General features: G+C 40.4%; 1 protein-coding gene across 1 annotated transcript in view; it reads left to right on the top strand.

The window, feature by feature from the left end:
* Positions 1–18,299, top strand: part of anapc1 (anaphase promoting complex subunit 1) — a 252,373-nt gene that overhangs the window by 11,409 nt on the left and 222,665 nt on the right. Inside the window, exons 6-8 of the mRNA XM_084321811.1 lie at positions 7,948–8,030; positions 13,418–13,491; positions 18,057–18,202. Of these exons, the coding sequence (XP_084177937.1) occupies positions 7,948–8,030; positions 13,418–13,491; positions 18,057–18,202 (303 nt within the window). The remainder of the gene's footprint in view (positions 1–7,947; positions 8,031–13,417; positions 13,492–18,056; positions 18,203–18,299) is intronic.

Below are 18,299 nucleotides of genomic sequence, written 5' to 3'. Positions count from 1 at the left end.
GTTGAATATAAGTATGGTTTTAGAGCGGTCTAGGGTAATTCCCGAAATGCTGAGTTATTCCACTATAGACGTTGCCGTTTCTTGCCTGTACACACTATTATTCTGAAATCAAATCTATATCATAGGTATTATGTTCCATCATGAATGCATGAAAGGGGGGGGGGGTGGAGAATGGATCAAAATAAACTAGCTGCATAGGTGGCATAATAAACTGTAAACTTATAAAACCAGAGACAAGCGCCTCTCTCTATCGGTCTATCCTACATTACGCGCAACCAATGCGTCTATCTGACGACCCGTTCTGTGGAGCGCACCGGACTATTGAGAAACGATAGGAATTTCCATTGGTTCTCCCAGTCCACGTGACTATTTCTAGCATTTCCATTGGCTATAGTGACAGTCAGACATAGATATATGATAAATGGATGGATACAGCGGATTAGATGCAGTCAGGAGAAAACAACCAATCTAGATATTTCAAGATTCTATGCTTTACATCCACGCAATCTCTGAGAGATTCACTACATTTTGAGATGACAATCGATTCTGATACAAAAAAGCAAGTCTTTATCACAAACGGATCAAAAGATATTTAATGTTTTACAAAACATGTCTAGTGTTGCGCCCGGCTTTAGAGGGTTAAAAGCCAAATTGTATTTTTTTAATAATAATAATAAATAAAGTTAATAAATGTCTTGTTGTAATTACTTACCGGTATATACCTAATTGAAGCGGATTCAGCTTTTTTTTGCTCCGATTTCACTTCAGTTTAATTGCATTGTTACTGTTCACATCTGTGGTGCCGTCACAGTCATATAAGTAAAGATAAAGTTTGAATGACTTACTGAACTGGTGTTTTAATTTCATACCACACTGCTTCTTTGCTATTTCAGCACCAGGCGCTGTCCACCGACTTTTTTCATGTTGAGCAAGCGCTACATTGCACCTTGCTGCCTACCTGTTATTCACTCAACATGGATAAAAGAAAGTCTAATAAGCATTCTTTAGGTGGTGGTAGTTTCTCAGTTTGGACATTATAGCTTAATATAAAGCCTAGCCTAGTCGGTCTGATATAATTAGGGATGGGTACCTTTCACATTTGAACCGATACCGGTACCGGTACCTGTGAATCGATACCGGTACCCAACGGTACCTTTTTTCGGTACTTTAGTCTCAAGAAATGTTATTTACCTACCTCAGTCGTAAAAAAAAAATCCAAACTTCAAATAACTACAATTTCGACAGTTTTCGGCTTGTCATTGCTCCGACTGCTTTGTTGTTGAATCAAGTCAAATCCTAGGTAAGCATATATTGTGCGTGTGAACGTTGACATGAAAAGAAAAAAGTTAAAAAAAAAAAGTTAAAAAAAAGTAAAAAAAAATTATAATAAAAAAACTTTTTTTATTTTTTTTTTATTTTTTTTTTCGGTTTCTCACTTGATTCGATACTCGGTAGTACCGACGTGTTTCGGTTCGGTACCTCAAAAGTACCGAATTCGGTACCCATCCCTAGATATAATATATATATATTTTTTAATCATGTTCTAAAAATTATCTGAAGGGCCAGATATTATTGCTGGTGGGCCAATTTCAGCCCACGGGCCGCCTATTGCCGACCACTGGTCTAGGAGGTCATTCTGTAAGAGATAATCAGTAAGTTGGTTGGATACAGCACGTTCAAGTGATTTAGAAAGGAAGGAGAGAAGAGAGACAGGACGATAGTTGTCTATGACGGTGGGGTTCATGGTTGTTTTTTTAATGAGCGGTGTGACTCTGGCTTGTTTTAGGGAGGTGGGGACCACCCCAGAGTTGATGGTTGCCGTTAGGAATGGGAGAATGTCTGGTGCTATGATCTGGAGGAGTGGGGAGGTATCTGGTCCAGCTGGCATGTAGTGGGACGGTTTGACGTTACCAGTGTCAAGGCCTCAGTGTCTGTAATGGGAGAGAAAGATGACAAGAGTAAAGGATGAGGTTCTCGACTCTGTATTTTATGACAGGCGGGGGTTGGGAGAAGCCGCTGCGGATGCTTTCCACCTTTTTATCAAAGAAAATGGCAAAGTCTTCGGCAGAGAGAGAGGGGGAGGGGTGGAGAGAGGAGGGGGAGGGGTGGAGGGAGGACATGGTGGCGTGCAGTTTGCAAAGGTTCTTAGCTGAGCTTAGCTGTGATTCCGGAGTGATAATGCATTCCGTTTCATTCAGAGAGAGAGAGAGAGAGAGAGAGAGAGATAGGGGGGAGGGAGAGTGTGTGTGTGAGGCTGAGCTGCTCCATGTTTCTCACATTGTCGCTCTCTGCCCAATATCATAATATGAGGCCGTTGTTTCCCACAAAACTATACAGTGACAATGGAAATACCAGAGCCAATGGCCCAGTCGTATGTACTGACTCCTCATGGTAGATTTTGCAATTGAAAAGTCAATATGATGAGACTGAAGTACCTATAAACACTTATGGAACAATTAGGGTTCTAATGCTGAATGAATGGATGTAGTTAGTGTTATAATGGGTGACTGCTGAATACATCTGATAGACCTCCCATCTTCAATGTCCTGTATGCTATATATCATAGAACCCACGCCTTATTTCTTACTTATCAATGATGCCACGTTTCCCACGGCGAGAGCCAATCAGTCTGAAAAGCTCTCTTTCAGTTTCAGCTGCGTGTTCATCCGGATTGGATCAGTCCGACTCGCATCCTCGGGTTTCTCCGACATTTCGAGTTATTTGATAACGTGCCTTGCGACTTATGATTCACACTGCTTGCGTTTGAGTACACACAATTTCTCTGTGAGCTTAAAACGCATGGAGTCGTCTACTCACCACTGGCTGCGTTCACAGTGGGTTCGTGCGTAATCCTCGCGTCCAGTTCATTCATAAATCAATTGCGACGTGCGCCAGTAAGTCCATCAAAGTTTTCAACTTTATGTATCGGCTTTTGATCTCCCAAACGCCATGAACTGAGATCAGATCGGGCGTGCTCAGGTTGGTATGGCCGTAAGTATACCTTTTGTCTTTTTGCCATTTTTTATTATAAAACCAGATACAAGCGCCTCTATCGGTCTATCCTACACGCAACCAATGCGTCTATCTGACGGCCCGTTCTGTGGAGTGCCTACTTATGGCTATTATTATTGTAATTCACAATATATTTCAAAATACAATATATAAGGTATAGAATTGGTCACAAAAACAACTCTCTCCTGATACACTTTTTCCAACTGTGACACTTCTCGTACAATATGCAGGTGCGTGGGCTCGCTCTGTCTACATACCAGGAATACCAGAGCCAATGGCCTAGTCATATGTAGATTTGCAATTGAAAAGTCAATATGATGAGACTGAAGTATCTATAAACATTCTGTTTTTTTTAATAAAATTGTGTGATATTCTATTCCATTTTTTTTTGCTTCCATAACACGTCGCTCTCTGCCCAATATCATATGAGGCACCTATGTATTATTATTGTAATTCACAATATATTTCAAAATACATTTCTAATGACTCTGCACCCCAGTGATATATAGTGATATTGCACAATACAGGGTTGTTCATTGTACAATACAGGGTTGATGTTTCTTGTTGATTATTATTCTGTTTTTTTTTTTATAAAATTGTGTGATATTCTATTCCAGTTTTATATATATATATATATATATATATATATATATATATATATATAGTGATATAAACTAGCTTGTGTGTCACACACAACTCTCTCTGGGCCTCTTGGGTCCAGTCATTGGAATAACAAAGGAACGACAGACTGGAAGCTGGGCCTTTGTTCAGGTGTGGAGTGACATTGATCACACCGCATTCTGGGAGTGTAGTCCTTTCATCAAATGCATGAATTGTCTTTCATTCCTTCAAAGCCCTGAACTAAGATTAGGTTAGAATGTTACCACAATGTTTCATAGGACATTGATTGAAAACTATCGGCTCTAATTTGACAATTGATGGCTTATTTTGAAGGTATGAACCTGTAGTTTCATATTATGTAAAAATATATTGAAAATTAGAAAATTCCCAGGGAGGAGGGGCCCAATAGCCTGGACTCCAGAGGGTTTTAATTCATTGCGTTCATCATTGTCGTCGTCACATCAGTCCCGACTCCCTAACAAACTGACTCTGCTTGGGGCTAAATGAATCGCCCTTTAGGCATCATATTTGAAGACGCTGATTGACTTTTAAATTATTGTAAACACAACATAGTACTGTGATATTCTGATATATATCACATTCTCATATATATTTTGTGTTCAATAAATGAATAAAAAACAAAATTTTTAAAATAAAAAAGCGGAGGTTCGAACCCATTAATTAAGATTCAAATGCCAACATAACGAACGAAGTTCCGAACGTTTGGGCTCAGCCCTATAGACTATTAGTCAACTAAGAATTTATTTAGTCAGGGAAACTGCCCCAAATAATAGGCCGATAATATCACCACAACCGTCATATTGGAGAGCAACACAGAACCACTGCAGGCATTAGAATCTGTGGGTGATCTGTTCAGATATGGGGGACAGGAGGATGAGGCTATCCTCATCCTCTCTCAAATTGCCTAGTGATTACAGTTGTATTGTCCTGAATGACGTGTGAGTGCTTGACGTGGGGAGGGGAGTGTATGGTGGCTTAGATCCTGTCTGATAAAGGATTAGGTTGTTTCTTGAGGTACTGATTTCTACTATGTTGCTACTATTTTGCTATTGTGTCGCTACTATATTGCTACTATGTTGCTACTATATTTTTGCTGTTGCTACTATATTGCTAGTATGTTCCTACTATATTGTTACTATGTTGCTGTTGCTACTATATTGCTAGTATGTTGCTACTATATTGTTACTATGTTGCTGTTGCTACTATATTGCTAGTATGTTGCTACTATATTACTACTATCAGTGTTACCCACAGGATTTTGTGAGACTGTGGTGGGTGAACCTCGGGCCCTCTAGGGGGGGTCCGGTGGCATTTAAAATAGTTGTACATTTTAAAGTTAAATGCATCAATCTGGTGCACTTTGAGAGCAAAACTATGATGAACTTTGTGCTCAAAACACAAAATCGACTACAGCTTCCCAATTTTCTCCTCGAAGCACCCCAGCCGTTCAATATATTTGTTAAATTCCACCACCAGTACACCCGATTCAACTTAACTAGCCCTTTATTAGTTGAGTCAGGTGTGCTGGTGGTGGAATTTAACAAATGCATGGAACGGCTGGGGTGTCTCGAGGAGAGGTTTGGGAACCACTGGACTAGTGCATACATTTGAGCCATCAAAGAAATTAAGCAAAAGTGGTTACCTGTGTTAAACTGGTTTATTTTTTAGAAAAATTTAATATATACTGGATTACTATTACGACTACTACCACTGCCAATACTACTGATACATCCCTATTGGCAAACTTTATATATATAAAAAAAAAAATGTATTAATAAAAAAAATATATATATTATTATTATTTTTTTAATATAAAACTGCCGGGACTAATTAGACTGTGGCGGGTAATTAATGGGAAACACTGACTATGTTGCTACTATATTGCATCTATTGTTAGATGCACCGATCTGACTTTTTCAGTCCCGATACCGATACCTGGGCTTTGGGTATCGGCCAATACCGAGTATCGATCCGTTACCCATTGTTCAATTAATAAACTGTATGCCTCACTGTGTGGAAGAGACTGGGATCATTCTTTTGTGCAAGGCAACATCAGGCTTGTCATCATTACTTTCCTTACTTAGTGAAACAAAATGTAACAAATTAACACATAGATATAAATGTACTGAATTGTTATTATTTTATTTATGATTATATTGTATGTATTTTTTCCCATCCCTGATCCAGCTATTTTAGTCATATCAGGGGGCGATATCAATATCGTATCGGTGCATCCCTAATTGTTACTATATTTCTACTATGTTGCTTCTACAGTATGTTGCTACTACAGTATATTGCTACTATATTACTAATATGTCGCTACTATATTGCTACTAGTATGTTGCTACTATTGCTGTGTTTTAGTGACACTCATGCTATTTTCTCACAGATTTTCGCCTTTAATAAATTTGTGATAAGTTCTGAAGGTTGATTTCGCTCCTGTGTACCAGTTATTTTCTCTATCAATACTTTTCTGCACAGATGCATCATAAGCATTCATATCTGTGCATATGAAGGGATTATGATATTAGGCCAATTAAAAGAACCAAGGATAATATCAGCTGAAGGTATTATTGCTCTGATCCCCGTGGGGGAGTGGCTGGAGTGTTTGTGCGTCATCTAGAAGTGATATTCCCCAGGACCTGTCCTTTGTATGTTCAACCAATGGTAATGGGGGATTTGGACCACTGACAGCTGACGATGGGGAAACACACCATCAATATCGGAGGCCTGCAATTACCTCACTGGAGTGCGTGTGTCTGTTTTGTGTTGCGAGTATATTAAAGCAAGTGTGTTTGTGAAAGAGACTGCATGTAGATTGTAGATGTATTTTTACTCTGTGTGTATTCTTGTGAGCGGTGCACATTATATGATATTGTGTACGTACTTGTGTGTATTTATGACTCATAGCATGAATGGGTTTGTGTCATTAGCGTTAACTGTTGCAAGGCAACTTGACGTAATATTGTCAGGGTTTCTTTTTTACTATTGAGTTGCGGGGAAAATGTACTGTGGTGTGTAGAAGATATTAAATTTGACTTGTTCACGTGAGATCCGCCGGTACCACATTTCGGTACAGTAAAAAAAAAATATATATATAATAAATTATTAAAAAAAATTAAGTCCGATGACGTCAACGTTTCGTTTACAGCTAAACGAAACCTATGAAGTTTGCCGCACGTTCACGTCAACGTTCATGCGCACAATACACGTACCTAGGATTTGACTTGATTCAACAACAAAGCAGTCGGGGCAATGGCAAGCCGAAAACGGTTGCAAGTGTTGTTACACTTTACAAAGCTAGATGCAGACAACGCTCGCTGCAATATTATATATTATATACAGTATATATTAACAAATTGTTCTAAATAAATTATAATGATAATAAATTATTAGAAATTTAGATTTAAATTTATTATTATTTTTTTTTAACTGAAGTAGGTCGATTACATTTTTAGAGACTAAAGTACAGAAAAAAGGTACCGTTGGGTACCGGTTCAAATGTGAAAGGTACCCAACCCTAATATCTACCGCTTTTTACCTAGAATGGGGTTGCTTTAGTTATGAGGGTTAGAATGCTCTTTTATCTTTGGCGTTGTTAACAAACTGAAACTGTCAAAGGCCATAGGAACAACACAGGAGTTCTGTTTTAAAGGGATAGTCCCTTTTAAAACCCTCTGCTCCACGACCAGCATGGACTGCTGCCAGTAGCTGGAGAACTAACGGTGGCTGGAGTTCAGAATAACTATTAGAAATGTCTGACTCTTAACCACTAAACCCTGTATATGTATATTTAGGACCGATATACAGACCCTCATCTACACATTTACCGTTATTCATATCTATAGTCTGATTAAATTTGTATTGTCTATATTTATTGTCTGTCTTCTATTACCCTGCCCATACCTGTACCTGTACCTGCTATGACACCTGTATTTCATTTTAAGCAGGCTATGATCACAGACTGGGAGTTAGCGTTTGTTAGCATCATGGTTAACATGCTAGTGGAGCCTCTTAAAAACCTTTTTTAGCTGCATTTGTCCTTCAGGTTTCCTCAGTGTACAGATAGATCCTTCAGTTAGCTTTCCAGATAGAGCTCAGATGACAACATAAGTTATAACATAGGTATACATAACCGTATCTTTATTTTTCAAATACATTTTAAATGTATTCTATTACTGCTTTCTTGATCTATATCTGCTCAGTTTTCTTTTAATTCCACTGATCAACTTGAAGTAGTTTTCATAAAGGAATGTTTTAAAACCATTGTCCCGTGTGTCTCTCCTCCATCAGGTCTCCAATCTGTGGTCCACAAAATTTGGACTCTTGCTGGAGCGCAAAAACACTGCGCTTGACTGTCCACTGAGTCCTCCAAGGTAGATATACACACACATACTCTACACACACACATACATATACCAGTGTTTCCCACAGGATTTAGTGAGACTGGTGGGTGAACCTCGGCCCCTCTAGGGGGGTCTGGGGGCGTGCCCCCCCGGATTTTTTTATTTAATTTTTTTCATCAAGTTTTAAAGTTAAATGCATCAATCTGGTGCACTTTGAGAGCAAAATAAAGAGGCTAGATCTATGATGAACTTTGTGCTCAAAACACAAAATCGACACTAGAGCATACATTTGAGCCACCAAAGAAATGAAGCAAAAGTGGTTACCTGTGTTGAACTGGTTTATTTTTTAGAAAATAAAAAAATATACTGGATTACTATTACGACTACTACCACTGCCAATACTACTGATACTGATTGGCAAACTTTATATAAAAAAATTAATAAAAATAAAAAACGTTATTTATTTTCTTTTATAATTATCTTTTGGTTAATTATAAAACTGTGGCGGGACCAATTAGCCCGGGCCCGCCACAGTCTAGGTAATTAATGGGAAACACTGCATACACACACACAAACACAGGGCTTGACGCTTACCTTTTCCCCCAAGGAGCACACAAAGAAATTTAGTAACACAGTGAAACATTTTTGTATTGATACCTTTTTTCAGTATGGTTGGGTATCGTTTGGATTTGATCAACTCTGGTTCTGCTTATCGAAACCGGTTCTTCCAATTTCTAATATTTGGGGTGGTGGGGGAGAAAATTAAATATCAAGAACCTAAATTATTCTACCTTTCATTCTTGACAGATTTAGGCTCTAGTGAGTAATTTGTGAACCATGACATGAAGATATATTTTTCTGCATTATGACAGGAATATATCAAAGGAGGCTTATTCAATTTATTAATATTGCTGTGGATGATGATGCATTTTGCTTATCTATTACTCAGTGTTTCCCACAGGATTTTGTGAGACTGATGGGTGAACCTCGGCCCCTCTATGCATCAATCTGGTGCACTTTGAGAGCAAAATAAAGAGGCTCGATCTATGATAAACTTTGTGATCAAAACACAAAATTGATTAGACTAGTGCTTCCCAATCCGCCACAGTCTAGGTAATTAACCCTTTAATCGCCAATGACGTGTTAAGACGTCATTCTCCGCCATGCGTAATCTGTCAATGACGTCGTACAGCGTCTTTGAGATCAATATTTCAAATTTCTGTCATGGCAATCATATTTCACCCATGGAGACTTGACGGGTGCTGTAGATCTCCTCTCAACTCTCCAACGGTTCAAGACCGCCACCTGGTGGCTGATCGGCGAGTTGCCAAAACCGGAAGTGAGCGGCCGGAAGTGGTGCTCACCCATATTTCGTCCGGCCACTCGCTATCGCTCGCGGGACTCCATCTCGACACACTGGACATGGATCCGTTGCCATAACTCGATAAAAACAACATGATTGGACGTATATTACCTAGTATTATACAACCTGGAACTGGACCAACTAGATCGACATCCCATAATAACGATATTTTTGCTCCAGTAGCATCCCCCATCGCTACGAGGAAGCTGCGGTGAGTTTCAGTGTGTTTGATTATTATTATCCATACAAACTGCTCTGATATATATATCACCCATACTACATAAATTATTTAATGATTTAACGTCGGCCACAGACTTATAAACACCCCCCCCCCCCCCCCCCCACTCCGGGCACCAGCAGATGATGAGTCATGACGTTTAGGACCTTGTACAATTGAAATTTTTAATCTGGCGTCAATCGCTATCAAACTGAATTTGATGATCTAATATACCGGTATGCATAAATGGCTATAACTCACGTTCTATGAATTACTGCAGAAAACGATAAAAACATATTTATACTCTGGACAGTATTTTTGTATGAATGTGTGAATGAAAAAGTAAAACGTTCCTACACCCTGAACAATAGCTAATCGATGTTGAATGGGCCATAGTAATGTCAATTTAGCAATACAATTTAAAAAGTTATAGCCCTGCAAAGTAGGTGAACATCTCCATAGACAAATAGAGCTGGCAGTGATCAAACATTGATGGATATAAGCGTGGCAGAGAAAGGGTTAATGGGAAACACTGTATTACTGTTACCTAAGGAAGGAGACAATATTGTTGCCAATGAATGTAGCCGTTCACCTGAAACTGCTCAGTGACGTTCATCCACTCTTTCTGTGCTCATCTTCCCCTTCATAGCTGAAGTGGAGGTTTTCTTTAATAGGGGTGTCTGGGGATGAACTGGACGTGGTAGGCTGCTCTGTGAACTTGCATCTAGGATTATCGTTGGGTAACTCTAATATAAAAGACTAATCAGCTGTCAGTATATTGTTACACTTGAGTGTCTCACATAGCCAGATCTCTCTCCATGTCCAACACAGGAGATTATAACCAGAGTGCAGCTAACATTGCTACTGCTAAGGGGAGACGGCAACGGTGGACGCAGGGTTGAAACTAGGGCTGTTTTTTTTTTTTTTTTATATCTACTTTTTCTCCCATTTTCTATTTTTCTCCCATCACAATTTTGTATTGTCCAATTCTACCCTCCCCTGTCCAGAACGCTGTTAGGCCATGCCTCCCACAAGCCGGCTGCAATGTGGACTAAGTCTTACATCACATGTCCCCTCCAGTACTCGAGGAAGCAGCAGTCGCATCTTTTCACCTGCACAGCGTGATCTCTCAGCGTTTGGAGGGCACGCCGCCCCCGTCGCTTCCTGATTCTGCTGCGCAGGCGCACCAACTGACCTTTAGGAGTCGCTGTCCACAACGTCCGATCCCCACCCATCAGCTTCCCACCCCCTAATACTGCCAATTGTATTAGTATGAACGACCAGCCAAGCTGATAGCAATGCGGAGAGCTGGGCTCGAACCCAGCGTCTCCTGCATTGGTGGTGAGCGCCTTGCCCACTGCACCACCTAGCCGCCCAAACTAGGAATGTCTTAAATACTTCGAAGCTTCGTTCGATGGGCATGGGATTCGAATGGGAAAATAAAATTTGAATACCGTAATTCCTCTAATAGTAACCCCGGCTTGTATTTGTTTCAACTGTAGCGGGTACCAGGCTTGTATTAGGAGGAGGCCTGTATAAGAGGGAGGCCTATATTTCAAATTTTCAAACGGATCATAATGAATAAATCAACATTTTGTGTCAGTTTGAACCCAGTAAAATGTACTGGGTTCATTTATTGAAACCAAGTACTGTATGAAATAGTAAACAGTGCAATTACAGGTGGTCACTGGTCATTTCAACGTTTTCAAAGTGAAATCAAGTAACTAGCTCAGTATGCAGCTCAGTATATTAGTAACCCGGCTTGTATTAGGAGGCCGGCTTATAATTGCTTAGCTCAAGAGCGCACCCGGCCATTAATAGAGACCCGGCTTGTATTTGAGACCCGGTTACTATTAGAGGAATTACGGTATATTAAAAAAAAAAAATATTAAATTTTATTTAATCTTTTTTGTTGCAAAATCAACTCTGCCTCTCTTTGTTAACTACAACAAGCAATGCTGTTTGTTATTTAAGATGAGGTCGGACTCGGCACTGACAGATTTGTGTTCATTGTGCTGCTTTTATAAAGCCTCAAATGACTGCTTACAATATTTCATGAAAGCAAAGTGTTTCGTTTGTCTAAGATTTTAAAAGGTTTAAACTTTACGGCACTGACAAAGTTGAACAAAGTGCTGTACAAGTCCCACAACATTAATTTAAATTTTTTAATTTACATTTTTTTAATCTCAAAGCTTCGAATTAAAATCGAATCTCGGCCCCGAAGCTTCGAATGCCAAAAAAGGTCAGCCCTAGTTGAAACAAATGCTTTGTCATATTGGAGTTGCTTCCTTGCACTAAATACTCTTGCTGCAGGTAGGGATGCCCCGATATGAAAATTTGCCACCGATACCGATTGTTCAACTAACACAATCGGCCGATACCGATATTTGTGGCAACATTTATTTTTAATTTTCTTTTTTAATATATATATATTTTTTATGAAACTACTGTATATTTGTGTTACAAATTGTGCTCACCGATATGAACATAGGCCTCTTTACTTACTTAAAAAAAGGAAACATCAAGAAATAGCACTATCTCTCTCCCAGTATGGTCTGCCGGGCTGCAGCTAGATACTAGTTCTCCCAGTATGGTCTACCGGCTGGGCTGCAGCTGGATACTATTGTCTCAACCAGAGCTCTCAACCAATGAAATTTTGATTGACAGTCGATTCTGCCAATTACGTCACACACCGCTTGCACCCGCCTCTATCGGCAATCGCGTATACATTTTTTACTTCCGCTTTTGTCCGCCATTGATTTTGACGAGAGGTTTTCTACAACACGGCGCGGCCGACGTTTAGCTTTTAGCTCCGCAGGATGACTAAATGAGGCATAATGGTTTTACTGCAACGAATGTTATAATAAAACAAAGTCTTTCTATACATGTGTCTGATTGAAAACTTTATTAACAGATTGCAGAATGGGTAAAACTCGGGGCTCTATGAGCAACGGAAGGAACTGAGCTAGTATGAACGAGCTTGCTACGTTCGGGTAAATAATATGCTGATGTTATTGAACGTGTAACACTAACTATATAACGTTAATGCCACAAAACGAATGCATTTGTTAATCATAAGTAGTAACTTTGATGCAGTAGCTTGTGTGTGTGTGGGCCGGGGGCGGCGTTCTTTTGACGCGACACAAATTGATGGATATTTATCGGCTACTGCCATCGTCACATTCGAGCTTATAGGCCGATTGCAGTCAACAAGGCACTTATCGGCCGATACCGATACCCGACCGATACATCGGTGCACCCCTAGCTGCAGGTATTGCGTTTGACTGTGTTCCATCTTTTTTGTGAAGCTTAGCCAAACGTGCAAGCGTTTGCTGCCGTTAGCCACCGACTGCTGTCACACAGCCACTGTCCAGCAAAAGTTACTCAACCATGTAACCAGTGAAATGACGTTGGTCCAAGCAACAGGTCTTGGTAGTTGAGTAGATTATATGCAGCGGGGGGGAAACATCCAAAAAAGAATCCTAAATTATTCTTCCAATTTGCACACATATATTTGTATTCGCAAATGCGAGTGAAACCCTCACACTGTCGAGCCCTGACACATACACATACACACACGCACGCACGCACGCACACACACACACACCAAACCACTAAACAATCACTTGCTCTTAACTGATGTCATTGATGGCCATATTACGGTGACTATTTTACGTCAAAGCATTCATTCAGTTCAATTCATTCCGGGATGCAAAACGGTGTGAAAAGCACCCTTTTAATGAATATAGATCACACCACAACGCCACACAATGGACCTGTATGAATACACACAAAGCACGGTTCCAGTAGAGTATTGAGCTGCGTCTGTCTCTCCAGGGAACCTCTCCCCACGGTCTTCAGCATGATGCACCCGCTGGATGAGATAGCGCCCGTCGTGTGTAGACCCACAGGTGAGAGAGACACACACACACACACACACCACACACCACACACACACACACACACACACACACACACACACTGTAGTAGTGTTGTCACGGTACCAACATTTTGACTTCAATACCGGTTCTAAAACGATACCATGGCAAAAACCTAAAATATCAGGAAAAGTAATATGATGATTATGAAATAGTTTCCTATTAATGCTATTTTGACGCTGTTGAAACTTAAATAATGAAAAATAATAAAACGATTGTTACAGCTGCTGAGCTATATAGCTAATCTCCATGTGTTATTATTATTATGTGTTATCTCTACACTCCACATTATGTTGGTGCTTGTGCCAGCACAGGAGATGAGATTATACAAATAAATACTAGTATATATAAATCAATATCTTCCTTTTGAATAAAGTAGGCTCAGGAATCTGTTTATAATGGCTGGGTATCGCAATACTTTTCTATTATCGGTGTATTGTGCAACCATGTCACTATTTTACACTCTTTTACGATTTCTTTTGAAGGATAATTATTTTGATATTTCAGCACCGAGATGGAATCTTAACCTCTTAACAGGCACCCACGCATTTTTCTGTAGTGGTTGCAAGATTCCACATTCTAATATTCCAGCATATAGGTATAAGCTGGAAAACACAGCGGTTCCATAGCCTGAAGTCTTATGTAGTACATGTCCAAATTTTATAAATATCCTTTCAGAAATGGGTCTTTAAGAGACGTCCGAGTAAAACCGGTGACAAAAAAAGCTCTCCAAAAATCCATTTCCTCATTATTTTTTTTTATCCACTTTTTTTCTCCTATTTTTCTTGTATTTTCCCTCCCATCCCAATTTAGTCGTTATGCCAATTCCCCCCTCCCCTTCCTGGTCGTTGTGCGCATATGCCCCCTACTTGCCGGTCTAGGGAGCCCTGAAGTCTATCACGCTTCCTCCGATACATAGGAGACAGCCAGCAGCCTCTTTTCACCCGGCAGCGAGGACTCTCATTTGGTGAGTGTAATGCGTGGGAGGGCACACTACCTCACCCAGATCCCTTCCTCGCTGTGCAGGCGCCCTGACCGACCTGTAGGAGTCGCTGTTTACAACGACCAGAATACCACCCACCGGCTTCCCTCCCGCTGACACTGCCAATTGTGTCAGTATGACGACCGGCCAAGCCGGAGGCACCGCTGGATTCAATACCAGTCAGGGCTGTACGCTAAGCTTTTTCATTAGGGGCACAGTTGCCCCTAAATGAGAAATTTAGGGGCACAGAATATTTTTTAGGGGCACATTTTTTAATAACAATTTTACCATTATAGTGCAAACAAATATGTTCCTCCTGCCTCATTACTGTGGTTATTTTATTTAACATTTAAGTCCTTTTGTTTTCAGGTTTGTATCTTTTATAATGAACCAACTGAGAAAGGGTGTAAATCACTAATGGAACAAAAACAACAAACTGTGTGTGTGTGTGTGCGCGCGTTTGTAGTGCTCCTTGAATGAGATCATCACAACACACACACACCATTGCATTAATCAGGAGGTTGAATGAGATCATCACAACACACACACACCATTGCATTAATCAGGAGGACAAGAAACTCTGCATACCTTTGTTTCACAATGAAATGTGCTTTATAAATAAAATTAATTATTATTATTGTAAATAACCCCATGAAAGGTTTATTATTTTTATGGGTAATTACCTGCTTCATATTTGTGATGTTACTGGTTTCAGGGTGTGCCTAAAGTGATCAATGTGTTGGGCCGTTTATAGAGATCTATGCCAATTAATGGTTATGTATATCCGGGACTTTTTTTATAATAATTGAGAGGCCTACTACGGTATTTGTATATGTGACCTTTATTTTGAAAACTGTGTTGCGACGCAACCTTGTTTAAGTTTGCGCTTTTGACAGTGAAATGTTCAGTTCAACTTAGCTCGAAGGAAAGACTCTAATCAAAAAGGTTTAATTGACCCGTATGAGGCTCTTACGGTAGGACTTTGATTGTTTATAGAAGAGGAATGTAATACTATGCAAAACGAGAAATAAACAGTGATTTTACCAGCAGTAAGTTGCAAGCCACCGTGACAATTATTAGTATTATCTTATTTGCATATTATTGTCTCATTATTAGATAGATAGATAGGTTGATACTTTATTGATCCCCGGAGGGAAATTTAAGTAGACAGTATTTAAGTATTGAAAAACGTCCTAATAGTGGGCTACTCACCTAATGCATGGCTGAACGTTAGAAGTGTGTCCCCGTCAATCATCACTGCCAGATCCGACTTAATTTAATCGGCTATGGTCTCTTATCATCTCTCCACATCGGACATGGTTGTCATAAGATGGACTGATATCCGCTCCGTTCTTCTTTCAGAGCAAAATTAGCGGCTTAAACGTATTGAAAGGAAGTTCTTCTTTAGCGATGCAATAGGCCACATTCAGTTTCATCTTCATGGAGTTTCGTTTCGATTGTTCGCTAGGAATTATGGGATTTGGTGTTGGATGTATGGACTCTACGCAGACGGGGACATGTTTTTTTTTTTTTTTTTTAACTTTATTTTTTAGCGTTTATTGCTTTTCTGGTCAAGCATGACCGACAGTTGTAGGGTGAAACGGGAGAGAGAGCAGGGGGAGACATTCGGCAAATGACGGCGAGTCCGGGAATCGAACTCGGAGTCAACCAGATCCGTGACGCAGCACGGAGTCCCGCGACGCAGCGCGGTAACATGGTGTGCTACTGGAGCACCCCTTGGGCCATGGTTTTTAATTGCACGATAGACTACAACTACCACATAGAATAGTGTGGCCCAGATTCACTTCACACGCAAATATTTTTTTCACACAGGCTACGCAGTAAATTCATTCATCACCGACAGATTTTTTCATAGCACCGCAACATTATGTCGCACTGTACTTTTTTAAAAAATTGTATCTAATTTGTATGGATTAATTTAGGAGTGAAATGCGAATGAAGGGTTGAAATCACTACTCGCAAGGTTGCCCCCAAATATAATTTTCCACTCGCACGGGCCATAAATAGGGGCAATTTGCGATAACGTCGTCGCACTGTACAGCCCTGCCAGTGTCTCTGCGGTGGTAGACAGACGCTTAGTCCGCTGCGCTACCCGGCCGCCCCACCGCCGTTCATTCTGAAGTGTGATTCACTTCTCGTTTTCGCTCGTCAACTTTCACCTACTTCCTGTATTTGCACCTCCCAACGCGGGGTATCGTTGGAAACCTACACTCGTTGGCTACAACACTCACCAATAATTTTCTCGAGCGTCTGGAGTCCGGGCTGGTCATCTGACGTGCGGCACGTAAAAAGACTATCGCCTGACATATCATCATGTAACTTGAAAACCGATTTGGTCGAGTGAGGTGGCGTTCGAACGGCAACCAATAGATCTTTCGAATGGTTTATTATATGTTTGGCGAAAAATGCAGCCCCGAGCCGCTAGACGCTCGCAAAGTGCCGTGACTTGCGTGCACGGTACCCCACCTGTTAAGAGGTTAAGTCGACGTGAAAGAGTTTAACCTCCTATCCATCAGGCAAGAATGGGGCTAGTTTTGCATAAAACGCCTGAAGATTGCATACCCAAAGTAATTAGCTATTTATTCTTGAACCACTTATAGCGCATGCATGCGTCTCGTCTCTTTTGAAAGGTCTCTTCTGAACATTCTTCCACAACAGGAAGAATCACTCTGAGTGCTAATGTAATAGAGTTACAGAGGTTTGAACACACTGAAATAAAAGTAAAATTTTTTATTAGGGATGCTCGATATTGGCTTTTTTACCGATACCGATATTGTCCAACTCTTAATTTCCGATACCGATATCAACCGATACTGATATATGCAGGGTCCCCCCCCCCCCCCCCCCAAAATGGAATAATTTCAGGTAATTAACATTACATATCTCTTGTTGTGGAATTAACACAACATTATGCATACTTCTGACAATAAATAAAATCAGAATTTGTTTTTACTTGCTTGCCTTGGTAAATAAAGGTTATAGAAATGTTATTTTTCTTTTTTGAAAACCGATACCGATATTTTCCGATATCACATTCTAATTGTTTACTTGCAAACAGATGCCTGTTTTTGAGTTCCAGCTGGGAGGTAGGAGCTGGAAAACCTTTACTTGCAACTGCATTGCAACCATACTTTTACCTTTACCCATTTACTTGGGTATGTACTTACAGGCAAATTTTATGTGAAGATGTTAAGACTTTTAAAAACACCCAGCGGTATGAGATTAATTAAATTCAGCTCTTGGTGCAGATGAGTCCATGCCCACGGTGCATAATGGAAGAAAGCTGAACATTCTGGGCGGCGTAGCGAATAGCTGCTTGAGGGGGTAGTTTCCCTAGTAACGCTAGTAATGCTTTATAAATAAAAACAGACGTAGACGGACAGACACAACGGGTCGATGTAGCCGCAGCCTTGGATGGTAAAGGACAGTTCAGTGTGTTGTTCACGTGTCTTTATCGCTGCCTCATTACGGATGATACGCAACATTTTGCAATGCCTTGTTCCTCGTCTTGTCCTGTGCCGTGTGTGTCTTCTAGGTCTGTTTGAGTCGGCCCGGGTACAGTATGTGTCGGACAGCAGCATGAGGATCGTGTTTACCTGCTGTGAGCCCTCCATAGTGGTCTCCTATGACACGGAGCAAGGACTACACTCTGTATGGACACTGCGCAAAGTCACACGAGATGTGAGTTAGCAGGCCTCTCTCTCTCTCTCTCCGTTTCTCTCTCTTAATCTCTCCCTATATCTCCTCTCTACCTTTGTTTCTTTCTCCCCCTTTCTCT

The sequence above is a fragment of the Notolepis coatsorum genome, assembly GCF_963971535.1.
Source record: "Notolepis coatsorum genome assembly, chromosome: 9".
Taxonomy (NCBI): domain Eukaryota; kingdom Metazoa; phylum Chordata; class Actinopteri; order Aulopiformes; family Paralepididae; genus Notolepis; species Notolepis coatsorum.
Note: the sequence above shows the minus strand (reverse complement) of the source record. Positions and strands in the feature narration are given on the sequence as shown.